The sequence below is a fragment of the Vipera berus genome, assembly GCF_964194415.1.
Source record: "Vipera berus genome assembly, chromosome: Z".
Classification (NCBI taxonomy): Eukaryota; Metazoa; Chordata; class Lepidosauria; order Squamata; family Viperidae; genus Vipera; species Vipera berus.
Window position 1 is genome coordinate 131,502,441 of NC_138205.1, and position 13,615 is coordinate 131,516,055.

Here is a 13,615-nt window from a genome sequence, read left to right on the forward strand (position 1 = left end):
TCACTGAAAAACCCGCCGGGATTCACTTAACAACCCTCGGCAGAAAAGGACGTAAAATGGGACAAGGATCATTTTTCACCAATGTCTCCCCCCCCCCGCCTAAATTCGCGGAAAGCGAGGCCTGCCTGTAAGCTGAAGCCAAACAGGAGCCGATCCTCTCCCTCCCGGTTTGCTAAGCGGAGGAGGCCGAGGAGCGGGTGCGAATCCTACCAGACGCTTCCAGATTTCCCAGTTCAACCCCACCCCACCCCCAAAAAACAAGCATCTTTGGGGGTGTCTGGTCTGCCCACCCCACCCCCGCCCCAGCTCTCTTGCATCGACCCGCCTGGGCCTTGCAGCCCGGGAATGGAGGCAGTTGCTCCCTCTGCACATGCTCAGAGGCAGCCTTGTCCGGCTTTCATTCCGCTGCAGTTATCTGGGCCAGGGATACAGGAGGAGGAGGAGGAGGAGGGAAGAAGGCAACCGGGAGCCAGCACTCTTGATGGCTGCCCGGCCTTTGCTCCCAGGATCCCCCTCTTTTCCAGGAAAGCCGAGCATTCTGGGAAATGTAGTTCGGAGGGAAGGGACTTTGGCCACGGCTACCGTGGGGAAGAGGCACCCCAGCCGGTTTCCCTGGGGCAGAGAGAGAGAAGGGTGGGTTGCGGAAAGACTCTTAAAGCATCCCGGCTGGGGGATTCTGGGAGTGGAAGTCCTCCCCTCTTAAAGCATGGCCGGCTGGGGGATTCTGGGAGTGGAAGTCCTCCCCTCTTAAAGCAGGCCAGCTAGGGGATTCTGGGAGTGGAAGTCCTCCCCTCTTAAAGCATGGCCAGCTAGGGGATTCTGGGAGTGGAAGTCCTCCCCTCTTAAAGCAGGCCGGCTGGGGGATTCTGGGAGTGGAAGTCCTCCCCTCTTAAAGCATGGCCGGCTGGGGGATTCTGGGAGTGGAAGTCCTCCCCTCTTAAAGCAGGCCGGCTGGGGGATTCTGGGAGTGGAAGTCCTCCCCTCTTAAAGCATGGCCGGCTGGGGGATTCTGGGAGTGGAAGTCCTCCCCTCTTAAAGCAGGCCAGCTAGGGGATTCTGGGAGTGGAAGTCCTCCCCTCTTAAAGCATGGCCAGCTGGGGGATTCTGGGAGTGGAAGTGCTCCCCTCTTAAAGCAGGGCAGCTAGGGGATTCTGGGAGTGGAAGTCCCCCCCTCTTAAAGCATGGCCAGCTAGGGGATTCTGGGAGTGGAAGTCCTCCCCTCTTAAAGCAGGCCGGTTGGGGGATTCTGGGAGTCGAAGTCCCCCTATTTTAAAGCATGCCGGCTGGGGGATTCTGGGAGTGGAAGTCCTCCCCTCTTAAAGCACGCCGAGTGGGGGATTCTGGGAGTTGAAGTCCTCCCCTCTTAAAGCACGCTGAGTGGGGGATTCTGGGAGTTGAATTCCCCTCTTAAAGCAGGCCAGCTAGGGGATTCTGGGAGTGGAAGTCCCCCCCTCTTAAAGCATGGCCAGCTAGGGGATTCTGGGAGTGGAAGTCCTCCCCTCTTAAAGCAGGCCGGTTGGGGGATTCTGGGAGTCGAAGTCCCCCTATTTTAAAGCATGCCGGCTGGGGGATTCTGGGAGTGGAAGTCCTCCCCTCTTAAAGCACGCCGAGTGGGGGATTCTGGGAGTTGAAGTCCTCCCCTCTTAAAGCACGCTGAGTGGGGGATTCTGGGAGTTGAATTCCCCTCTTAAAGCAGGCCAGCTAGGGGATTCTGGGAGTGGAAGTCGTCCCCCTCTTAAAGCAGGCCGGCTGGGGGATTCTGGGAGTGGAAGTCCTCCCCTCTTAAAGCAGGCCGGCTGGGGGATTCTGGGAGTGGAAGTCCTCCCCTCTTAAAGCATGGCCAGCTAGGGGATTCTGGGAGTGGAAGTCCTCCCCTCTTAAAGCAGGCCGGCTGGGGGATTCTGGGAGTGGAAGTCCTCCCCTCTTAAAGCATGGCCGGCTGGGGGATTCTGGGAGTGGAAGTCCTCCCCTCTTAAAGCAGGCCGGCTGGGGGATTCTGGGAGTGGAAGTCCTCCCCTCTTAAAGCATGGCCGGCTGGGGGATTCTGGGAGTGGAAGTCCTCCCCTCTTAAAGCAGGCCAGCTAGGGGATTCTGGGAGTGGAAGTCCCCCCCTCTTAAAGCATGGCCAGCTGGGGGATTCTGGGAGTGGAAGTCCTCCCCTCTTAAAGCAGGCCAGCTAGGGGATTCTGGGAGTGGAAGTCCCCCCCTCTTAAAGCATGGCCAGCTAGGGGATTCTGGGAGTGGAAGTCCTCCCCTCTTAAAGCAGGCCGGTTGGGGGATTCTGGGAGTCGAAGTCCCCCTATTTTAAAGCATGCCGGCTGGGGGATTCTGGGAGTGGAAGTCCTCCCCTCTTAAAGCACGCCGAGTGGGGGATTCTGGGAGTTGAAGTCCTCCCCTCTTAAAGCACGCTGAGTGGGGGATTCTGGGAGTTGAATTCCCCTCTTAAAGCATGGCCAGCTAGGGGATTCTGGGAGTGGAAGTCCTCCCCTCTTAAAGCAGGCCGGTTGGGGGATTCTGGGAGTCGAAGTCCCCCTATTTTAAAGCATGCCGGCTGGGGGATTCTGGGAGTGGAAGTCCTCCCCTCTTAAAGCACGCCGAGTGGGGGATTCTGGGAGTTGAAGTCCTCCCCTCTTAAAGCACGCTGAGTGGGGGATTCTGGGAGTTGAATTCCCCTCTTAAAGCAGGCCAGCTAGGGGATTCTGGGAGTGGAAGTCGTCCCCCTCTTAAAGCAGGCCGGCTGGGGGATTCTGGGAGTGGAAGTCCTCCCCTCTTAAAGCACGCCGGCTGGGGGATTCTGGGAGTGGAAGTCCTCCCCTCTTAAAAGTGGCTGAGCTTTTTATGATTGGGTGACAAAAGAGAAGACGCCTGAAAGATAGCTGACGCTACTTTAGAGGGAAGAAACAGGAGGAGAACACAGCATCCGTAGAGAAGTATATCCCGAGTAGGTCAGATTAATAAAAGTATTAACGGAATAGAAAATTAATCTTGTTATATATCTAAGAGAGATACTGAACATCTTCTAGGGCGAGGAGTTGCTTGGACCTGACCCCTGAATTGTATCTGAAGAGGAATGACCGGGAAGACAGTAGAGAAAGGGGGGAAGGAAGTAGGAAGGTCGGAGGAGGAGAAGAGGGAAGAGAGAGGATAAAGCAGGGATAAAGTGAGAAAGGAAACGGACGAGCCACCCCAAAATTTACGTGTACGTATCTTATTTTATTAAGAGGGGTCGGATAGAGGAGAATGTAAAAAAAGAACGTCTGTTAATACGTGATTAAAAAAAATATTACGGGATATTCGTTGATAGGCAGGGCTTTTTTTCCTCGTAGAACGCTCAGAACGGAGTTCCGGCACCTTTTTGGGATGGAACCTTGTAGGGTAGACAAGGCGGGTGGTATGACATGCGTGAGTTCCGGCACCTTTTTCTTTTACAAAAAAAGCACCGTTGACAGGTATGGGGGAAAGACTTGGAAAAAAAAAAGAAAAAAGAGAGAGATGAATGGCGGCGTTAAAGGAGACTAGCCCACTTCAGCTAGCGCACCCTGGGAATTTGTCCCTTCGCTGCCGGGTGTGGTTGTCGTTCTGTCGAAACGGGGGAAACGGGCCTAAAATATATCACCCGGCAAGTCTCTTTATCACAATGTAGCCGTTTTCTCAGCCTCCCTCCCCCACCCCCAAATTCTAATTTCCACCTCTGCCTTACGCACATAGAACCCCCGGCTTACAGGTGTTCATTTAGCGACCGTTGCAAATTGGCAACGGGGCCGAAAAATGGGACACCTTGCCCTCTTTTCACATTGACCACCATTGGAGCAGCCTTACTGCACGGGTTTCCCCAATTCAAAATTCAGGCTCATATTTATGACGGTCAGTGTCCTAGTGTGGTGTGTGTGTGTGTGTGTGAGAGAGAGAGAGAGCGAGCCTTGATTCCTTTCTGACAAGCAAACTCAATGGGGAAACCGGGTTCACTTCACCGCCGTCCGACTGCTGCGATCCACTTAAGGACAGTGGCGGGAAAGGCCCTCCAGTCGGGCGAAAGATTCACTTCCCGATGGTCTCGTTTCAAAACGGCCATTTGGGCTTCGGTGGCGGTCTTTGAGAACTATCCGTAATAAAAGATGGGATGAATACAATCGAATCGGTGCCCCGATTAAAAAAAACCAAAATCCAATCCAGGCCGATGAAATTAAATGAGAATAATTGTATTACTTTCGTAGCTCGATCCCGGATCGAGGAGAGAATCTTCTTAAGAGCTCGGGAAATTAAAATGCAAATTTCGCGGGAATTCAAACTGACACAGTCCATGAGTCATAGAAGGCCCAAGTCCGGACTGCAGCCAAACGTCTGAAGTCTAGCATACATTGTTCACACTGAAGGAGGCGGAACTCGGAGCTCACCACGGCCGTCACGACGACAACCAGTGGCCGGTGTGCGTGCGTTTGTGGGGTTTCTGTTTGCAGCGCCCTCGTGACTTTGTTCGCCCGAATCTGAACCCTGGCGTGAACCTCAACCTTCATTTAAAAATTTAGATTCCATAAAATGTCTTCCAGCTAAAGATGGTCATCGACTTACGACTGTTCATTTAGTGACCGGTCAAAGTTACGGCAGACGTGAAAAATGGGACTTGGGACTGTTTTTCAGTTATGGCCTTTGTAGCCTCCTGGGGAGGCGGGTCACGTGATCAGAATTCAGACGCTCGGCAACCGACTCGCATTTATGACGGTCACAGCGTCCCAGAGTCACGTGATCAAAATCCAGACGCTCGGCAACCGACTCGTATTTATGACGGTCGCAGCGTCTCGGGGTCACATGACCAAAATTCAGACGCTTGGCAACTAACCTGAGAATTGCAGTCAGTCACTGCAAGAAAGGTCGTAAAATGGAATGTTTCACTTAATAACCAAAATTGACGACCGTGCATTTGCGAGAGTTGATGCTTTTCCCACTTGTCAAAGCAAACTTGTCGCAAAAACCGCACAAAGCTAATTGTTCAAAGCGGGGAAATTAGAAATTCTTAACCTACTATTCCAATCCAGCGTAATACAATACAGGTACTCCTTGATTTACGACTCACAAGGCCTGTCTACAACAAGACCATCGTACAACCCCTTCAACTATCACAATTTGGGCACCAGGCAACCGGCTGGCATTTCAGGAAAAACCGCAGCCCCTGCGGTCACGCGATCCCAAGTTGCGACCTTTTGTGTGAATTTTGGGCTAAAATTATCCGGATGCAATGAACGATTACACTGACTGACTTAATGGCGGGCAGCGATTCGCTGAAAAATCCCCCTGACTCAACTTCCCGCTTGCGATGGAAACTGTGGTCTCCGTTTGAGGTCGTAAACCGTACGTCGTAAATCGGGGACTGTTTCTCGGGAAGAATCCTAAAACCTCAAGTCGCTTTGCATCTTCTCCATGCCATCAATTTGAGGGTGGAAAAAAACCCCAAAAAGACGGGCAGCTCGTTTGTTAGAGAAAACACACACAGACACACACACGCACACGGAGACAAACGCATCCAACACAAGAGCCAAGCCAGCGGGTGATTTTTTTTTTACTCCCCATTTATTAGCTTTAATCTAGGTTGTAAAAAGGGTGCAGGACAAGTAACAAAGCACTGGCCTATCCGAGCATCAAGAGTCACAGGTACGTTTTTTTAGGATATTCCCAGCAGCCCTTGGGGCTCAAAATGGAGTCTCGGTTCCAACGGCGGACCGCCGCTCCTCCTGAAACGACTACCGATTCGAGTCCGAAGTCGGGGGTGCAAGGCAGGACACTCCGTTTCTGGAGAAGGGGGGGCAGAGGTGCCGGGAGATGGGATCCACCCCCCTCTCCACCAGATTTGCATGGAAATCATGGTTAGGCACCCGAGCCGGGACGGCGGCATCTAGAGTAACAGGGAAGCCAGTCTCGTTGTGGACGAGAGAACGAGGCTGTTTCTGAAGAGCGGCGAGAGATCAAGCGCCTCTTTCTGCCTTCAATCCACAGCCACGTTTCTGATGTCACAAATCTGCCGTGTAGTAGAGGGGCCACCCTGGGAAGATACGGGGCGCCGTGCACCCTGGATGTGAGGCCTAGCGGACTCGAGGAAAGGAAGCCGAGGATCGGGCATGCAAGAGGATCCGCGAGAACCAGGGATAACAGGCTCGCGAGAATGCGAAGTAACCTCGCACCCTTATTTTTGGAGGAGGGGGTTTCCAGGGCACTGAACTGGAACTCGGCTCCTGGGGAAACATAACCAGTTCCACAAACCTAGTTATGACTCCAGGCACAGCGACGCCTCCGAGTTCCTCCTGCTTGCGCAATCTTGGCATGAGCCGAGGCTTCCTCACCAGGACAAGGAGTTCGGGGAACAAAATACGAAGCATCCGCCCGCCCTCTCTGAATCAAACAGGAGCGTGAACGTCTTCCGAACGCTGCCGTTACCCTAACCTCTGACAATGTGGGGGGTGGGCGGTGAGGAGGAGCGATCCCCCTCGTTCTTGAATCCTGACGTTCAGCTCGCCTCGCCATCTCAAGCCCCTTGAGGGTGCTGCCAGCTGTCCGTTCTCGAACGAGCGGACCAAATCCGTCCTCGGACGCGAGGTCGGTGCGGCGAGTGCACGCACAGGGGCAAACCAGGATCGTTCACCGCAAAGTCCTTGGAGGTCTCTGGACGTGCAACCGGCATCTGTCACACAGTCCTTGGAGATCTCGTGCAACCGGCTTGCAGGAAGACACCGGGAGGGAGGGGGCGCTGTCTCTCTGACTGTAGTGAGATGGCGCCAACCACCGGCGAGCCGAGCCCCGGGAACCTTCTGGGATGAGAGCGGCGTCACAAGGGATAAATAGAACTTTATTTAAATAAACATATCTCAACATCTTTGTACAAATTACAAGTCCCCCAGGTCCAGAATCCTAGGCGCCAAAGTTGGCCGAAGGGCCTTTCAGCAGCTCCACCAGGATGTCCAAGAGCTGGCTGTGTTGGTGGTGGAGGTCCCCGGGAATGGCCGCCATCTCGTAACAGAGGCAGGTCTCCACCATCCGGGAGAGCGCCACCCGGAAGTCGCGGAGGAGCCGTATGGTGTACGAGTCGCCTTCCAGCACCAGCAGGTCACTGTCGACCAAGGAAATGGTGGCGCGCCACCCGTCATCTTGGGAACAAAGAACAAAGTGAGGTGAAGCGGCGCTTCTTGAGGAGAATTCTTAGATATTAATTGATTTTTTTTTGGTTAAAAAAAATGTATCGTACTTAGTCCTCGACTTACGACAGTTGCTTTAGCGACTGTTCCAAGTCAGAACGGCACCGGAAAAAGAGACTTAGGACCGTTTTTCATACTTGCAACCGATGCAGCATGTCCAGGATCATGTGAACAAACTTCAGACAGTTGGCAACCAACTTGTATTTATGACACTCGCAGTGTCCCGGGATCAAAATTCAGATGCTTAGCAACTGACTCATATTTATGACGGTCACAGTATCCTGGGATCACGGGACCAAAATTCAGACGCTTGGCAACCAACTCGTATTTATGACGGTTGCAGTATCCCGGGATCAAAATTCAGATGCTTGGCAACCGACTCATATTTATGACGGTCACAGCATCCTGTGATCACGGGACCAAAATTCAGACGCTTGGCAACCGACTCGTATTTATGACGGTCACAGTATCCTGGGATCAAAATTCAGACACTTGTTGCTGACTCGTATTTACGGGTTGCTGACTCGTATTTATGACAGCTGCAGTGTCCTAGGATGACGTAATCAAACTTCAGACGCTTGGCCATCGACTCGTATTGATGACGGTCGGAATGTCCCAGGATTATGTGATTAAAACTCACAAATGCTTGGCAACTGACTCGTATTTATGACGGTTGCAGTGTGCTGGGATCCTGTGATCCCTTTTTGCGACCTTCTGACAAGCAATGTCAACGGGGTTCACCTAACCACCGTGTTACTACGTTGACAAATGCAGTGATTGTAAAAACGGGGCAAAACTGACATAGGCAGTGAGTTATGCCCCGTTCTACAACCTTTCTTGGCAGTTCTTAAGCACATCCCTGTGGTGAAGTGAGTCAAATGGTTGTTAAAATGAAGGTCCCAAAAGGGGATCACGTGACCCCAGGACACTGCGACCATCGTAAATATTAGCCACTTGCAAAAGCATCTAAATTTTGATCTCGTGACCAAGGGGGGGGGGGGCTGAGGCAACGGTTGTGAGGGTGAAAAATGGTCAGAAGCCCCTTTTTTTCAGTCCCGTTTGCAACTTCAGTCAGTAAGCAAACTGGTGTAAGTGGAGGAGTAGCAGTAGGTAGGAAAGACCGAGGAAGCTCAGCAAGAGGGAGGGATTAAAATATTCTTTGGGGGGCAGAGAGGGGAGGGTGAGGACATAGGTTCCCAAAATATTGGCCACCGGGTGTGTGAAAGGCTCACCGATGTGGACGTATGCCCGTGCACGCGCAGCCCCACTTGCCGAAGCGTTGACGTGAGCATCGTGGGCGTTTTTTGTTGCCCCATTTTCATGAGCATCGTTACTGTGGCCGGTGTTTGTGGCCGTTTTCCTGAGCATCGCTGCCAGCGTTCATGGCCTCGCTCACGTCAGCAATGTGTGTTCGTGCACGTGTGAGCACATGTGCTCAACCTCCCTCTCCACAAAACAATCCCTTCTTAACCCGTCCCCCGCGTGCTCTGGGCCACAAAACCCCCAAAGGTCAGGACGCTCTGTTCTAGGCGACAGTGCGGGAAATGAGCCGAGAGACAGGGATCCAGATTCCTCACCTCGCACGTAGACATCCGTATCGGTCATCAGCAGCACTGCCAGCGGATGTACTTGCGAGGAGTCGCGCACGAAGACACCCCCGTTGGACTTGACCGCCATGAAGTAGGTCAGCCAACGGCTGTACAGCTTGGAGGACTCCCTGCGGAGGAGAGAGCGAGGGGGATATTGCATGCGCCGGCTTGGGGCTGTTCGGCTAACAGATTGGCGCCCCAGGAGGGACCGGCTCTCTTACCTGTTGATGGTGGATTTGTGCAAAAGGACGGTCCCCGCTTTGGTCCGGTACGTATAGCTGTTCGGTTTGAACTTGCCCTGTCTGGTCACTTTCCCTTGCCGGACCTGCGAGATTAAAAAAAGGACGTATACTGACGGCGTTTCAATAATAGGAGACTGACAGCTGCCCTCCATGGGAACTAATCAAGGAGAGAGGCAAACCTGGAGTTACGGAGACATTTCCCAACAGCGAGGACAATTAACCAGTGAAATAAACAGCTTGTCCCAGGGAATTGTGGGCGCTTCCCAACTGGGGGTTTTCTAAGAAGAGACTGGACAGTCAGTTGTCTGATATGCTACAGGGTCTCCTGTTTCAGCAGGGGGCTGGACTAGAAGACCTCCAAGATCCCTTCCAGTCCTATAAGGCAGGAAGGCAGGAGAAAAGAGAGTGGGATGGATGGATACAAGGGAGGGAGGGAGAGAGGGAGGGAAGACAGGGAGAAGGAAACGAGAAAGGAAGGAAAAAGGGATAGGAAGGATGGAAGAAGGGATGGATGAATGGAAGGTTAGAAGGAAAGAAGGAAGGAAGGAGAGGAAAAGGGGTAGGAAGGATGGAAGAAGGGATGGATGGTAGGAAGGAAGAAGAGGTAGGAAGGATGGAAGAAGGGATGGAAGGAAGGAAGGAAGGAAGGAAGGAAGGAAGGAAAGAAGGAAGGAAGGAAGGAAGGAAGGGGATCCACCTATTCTCCAAAGCACCAGGAAGGCAGGAGAAGAAGCAACGGGTGGAAACGGATCAAGGAGAGAAGCGACCTGGAATTAAGGAGAAACTTCCTGACAGTGAGGACAATTAACCAGTGGAACCGCTGGCCACCAGAAGTTGTAGGTGCGCCATCACCGGAGGTTTTTAAGAAAAGGGACAGCCGCTTGCCCGAAGTGGCAGAGGGTCTCCTGCTTGAGCAGGGGGCTGGACTAGAAGACCTCCAAGGTGCCGTCCAACTTTCTATTATCGTTATAATATAATTATGATGATGATTATCAACCTCCTAAGGCACCCGGTTAGATGGAGCATCTCCCACTGAGGTCCAAATCCAGGTGCCGGAGTCTCTGGCACGGAGAGGTAGGGACGAGAAGCGACAGGGAGCATTTGCAACCGGGAATCCCTTACTCATAGGGCAAACCACTAGAACAGACAAATAACACACACACACACACCACACACACACCTGGATGAGGTTGGGGTACAGCCCGGCCATCAGGACCCCCTTCACCAGTTCCTCCTCCTCACTGTACTGGTTGCACACCGACGACGGCAAGAGGCAATCCGACGGCGTGGGGACCAGGTAGGCTTCGTAGAGGTTTTCAGAAAACTGCTTCACCAGGCCTGCGGAGGGGGAGGGAGGGAGGGAGGGAGAGAGAGAGAGAGAGAGAAAGAGAGAGAGAGAGAGAGAGAGAGGACTTCAACTCCCAGAATTCCCCAGCGAACATATCGTCAACGCAGGCTGGTGGCCAAAGACAGGGGAAGTCCTCGGATTACCACCGTTTGTTTAGCGACCCTTCAAAGTTAGACTTCGGACTGTTTTTTTTCACACCGACGAGCGTGGTAGCGTGCCCAGGGATCCCGCCATCAAAATCCAGACCCTTGGCAACCGACTCGTATTTACAATGGTTCGCAGCATCCCGGGGTCCCGCGATCAAAATTCAGACACTCGGCAACTGACTCGTAGCGATGACGGTCACCGCGTCCCGGGGCCCCGCGATCAAAGTCCAGATGCTTGGCAACCGACTCGTATTTACAACGGTTCGCAGCATCCCGGGGTCCCGTGATCAAAATTCCAGACTCATATTTACGACGGTTGCAGTGTCCCAGGGGACGTGTGATCCTCGTTGGGCGACTTTCTGACGAGCAAAGTCAACGGGGCAACCCGGATTAAATTTAGCAACCACGGTACTATTATAACCACAACGGTGGAAAGAAAGGTCGTAAAATGGGGCAAACCCCCATGAACAACTGTCTCGCTTAGCAGCGGAAACATGTGGCTCAATTTTGGTCATGAAGACGAGGACCAGCTCTAGCCAGGTTTTAATGACACGACGGTCGTAAGGGTGAGGATTTGTCATGAGTCACTTTTGCCCGCCTCCTTAAGAATGGCCTCTTTCTCTTTTTCTCTGTTCTTTTTCCCAAGATAATTGAGGATCAGCTGTATTTAATTAATCAAATTTATACAGCCTCCCACCTTAAGGAAAGGGACTTTTGGTAGATTACAACGGACTGGGGGAAACAGTGAATAAATGAGGCGTTCATTAGTTAACTTGGTTATATCGTCGTTATTAAAAATGAATTTAAACTGATACAAAGGGAAGCTTATAAAACGGGGGGGGGGAAAGGAGAAAAGACAAGAGGGGTGGTGACTGCCCTCCGAGGATCGTCCTGCTCACCGTTGATAAAGCGCAAACTCGGGGCGTAGAGCGAGTAATCCTGCAGGTAATCATCGCGCGCGCGGCTATCTCTGCGTCGTAGGATGTCTTCCCAGCCCGCCACAGCCCGCACGAACGCCAGGTGATCGCTGCCGCTCTCTCGACTCAGGATGGCCTTGGCCTAAGGGGGAAACCATCGGAAGAATAACCAAAGGGACCTTGGAGGTCTTCTAGTCCAACCTTTTGGGACTGACAGCCTGGAGCGGGGGAAGAAAGGATGTTTTGTGTGCACGAACACCCGTTGCTCGCACGAGTGGGCAGTGAGTGCCTCCGACGCTCAGGGTGATAAGAGCACACACATGTGAGGCCCTGAATGCTCAGAATGCCTGTGTGCATGGGCCCGGGAAAGGCCATGACGGTCATGGCTACGCTCGCACAAGTAGGCTGCGAATGCCTTGAAATCTGTGGCAATGCTCATGAGTGGGCCGAGCACCTGCAACTTGATCTAGCGGGGCCACAACCACGACGGTTGTGGCGATGCTCATATGAATGGGGCCATGAACGCCCATGACACTCGCGGCGAGGCTCGTGCAAGGGGCCGTGAACACCCACAACGCTCGCAGGAATGTGGACACAAACACCGACTGTCACGGAGTGGGGCCAGAAACATCTGTGATGCTAGTGGTGACGCTCACAAGTGGGGACACAAACGCACCAGACGCTCATGGAAACACTCTCATGAGTGGGGCCGTGAACACCCACCAAGCTCGTGCTAGTGGAGGCGCAAACACCCATGAAGGTCGTGGCGAAGCTCGTACGAGTAGGATTGCGAACGCCCATGACGCAGCGACGCTCGCGCGAGTCGGAACATCCACAACGTTCGCGCAAATGGGGCCACAAACCTCCGTGATACGGTGACTCTTGCGTAAGTGGGACGATGAACAGCTATGGCGCTCATGCAAATCGGGTCCCAAACATCCACCACGGTCCTGCGAGTGGGACCATAATCTGTGCTGCTCGTGGAAGCGGGGCTGCGAACGCCGACGCTCAAACGAGTGGGGCCACAAATGTCTCACACCCTTGTGGCGACACTCGCGCGAGTGAAGCGGCAAATACGAGTGGAACACGCCCGTTGCGCACGTGGGCACATCAGCCAACCATGCGCTCGACCTGGTGGCCGGTAGTGGGTCATGGCTCACGGATTGCGGACCCCTGTTGTAGTCCAAATCCAGGGTGGCAGAGGAGACGCACGTAGGTTTTGGTCGCCGGCCTCACCCGAGACGAGAATGCGGTGGGCTCCTCACCTTATCCACCTCCGTACGGTTCTGCAGGCTGCTGCTGAAGGGGTCTCGGGTGAGGCAGGAGACGATGAGGAGGAGCGGCTGGATGCAGCGGTATATGGATGCCAGCACGATGGCCTTGGCCAGCCGGGGGTCGGTGGAGATCTGGGCCAGGCGCTTGCCCAGCGTGGTCAACGCCTCTCGGTGGTCCAGCACGCCTGGAAAGGGGATTCGGTATGAGCGAACCGAGAGGTGGAAGGAGAACAGTCGCCCGTCGGCCATTTTCACCCGGAACTCACCAATCTCCTGCAGCAGGATGACGGCCTCGTCCACCGCTTTGATGTCGGGGCTGTCCAGGGCTTTGGAGAGGAACTCGACGGCCTGCAAGCCAAAACCAGGGGCAGTTCAATTCCAGTTGGAGTAGAGCCGGAAGGGACCTCGGAGGTCTTCTAGTCCAACCCCTGCCCCTCCCGACTCAACCGGGGGATCCTTACCGAATCACGGAAGGAGAGAGGTGGGAGGGAACTTGGAGGTCATTTACTCCAACCCCCCTGCTGCTCAGACAGGGGACCCTTACAGAATCACGGAATGACAACAGGTGGAAAGGACCTTGGAGGTCATCCAGTCCAACCCTCTGCTCAAGCAGGAGACCTATTTCAGACGAGCGGCTGTCCGGTCTCTTCTGAAAAGCCTCCAGGGATGGGGCAGCCTCCGCTGGAGATCATCCCATGATACTATAAGGGTCCCCTGTTTGAGCAGGGGGTTGGACTAGATGATCTCCAAAGTCCCTTCCAATTCTGTTATTCCATCATTCTGTAAGGGTCTCCTGCTTGAGCTAGCGGTTGGACTAGATGACCTCCAAGATCCCTTCCAATATGATTCTGTAAGGATCTCCTGCTTCAGCAGGGGGTTGGACTAGATGACCTACATGGTCCCTTCCAACTCTGTTAT

At 53.6% G+C, this 13,615-nt stretch overlaps 1 protein-coding gene across 2 annotated transcripts in view; it reads right to left on the reverse strand.

Annotated features, from left to right (window-relative positions):
• Nucleotides 1-6,817: 6,817 nt before the first annotated feature.
• Nucleotides 6,818-13,615, reverse strand: part of DHX30 (DExH-box helicase 30) — a 38,587-nt gene continuing 31,789 nt past the window's right edge. For both annotated transcript variants that reach the window (XM_081344887.1, XM_081344886.1), the window contains 7 exons: nucleotides 12,964-13,045; nucleotides 12,689-12,882; nucleotides 11,406-11,565; nucleotides 10,193-10,350; nucleotides 8,992-9,095; nucleotides 8,759-8,898; nucleotides 6,818-7,133 (listed from right to left, as the gene is read on the reverse strand). In XM_081344887.1, coding sequence (XP_081201013.1) covers nucleotides 6,898-7,133; nucleotides 8,759-8,898; nucleotides 8,992-9,095; nucleotides 10,193-10,350; nucleotides 11,406-11,565; nucleotides 12,689-12,882; nucleotides 12,964-13,045 — 1,074 coding nt within the window. In that variant the 3' untranslated portion in view covers nucleotides 6,818-6,897. The remainder of the gene's footprint in view (nucleotides 7,134-8,758; nucleotides 8,899-8,991; nucleotides 9,096-10,192; nucleotides 10,351-11,405; nucleotides 11,566-12,688; nucleotides 12,883-12,963; nucleotides 13,046-13,615) is intronic.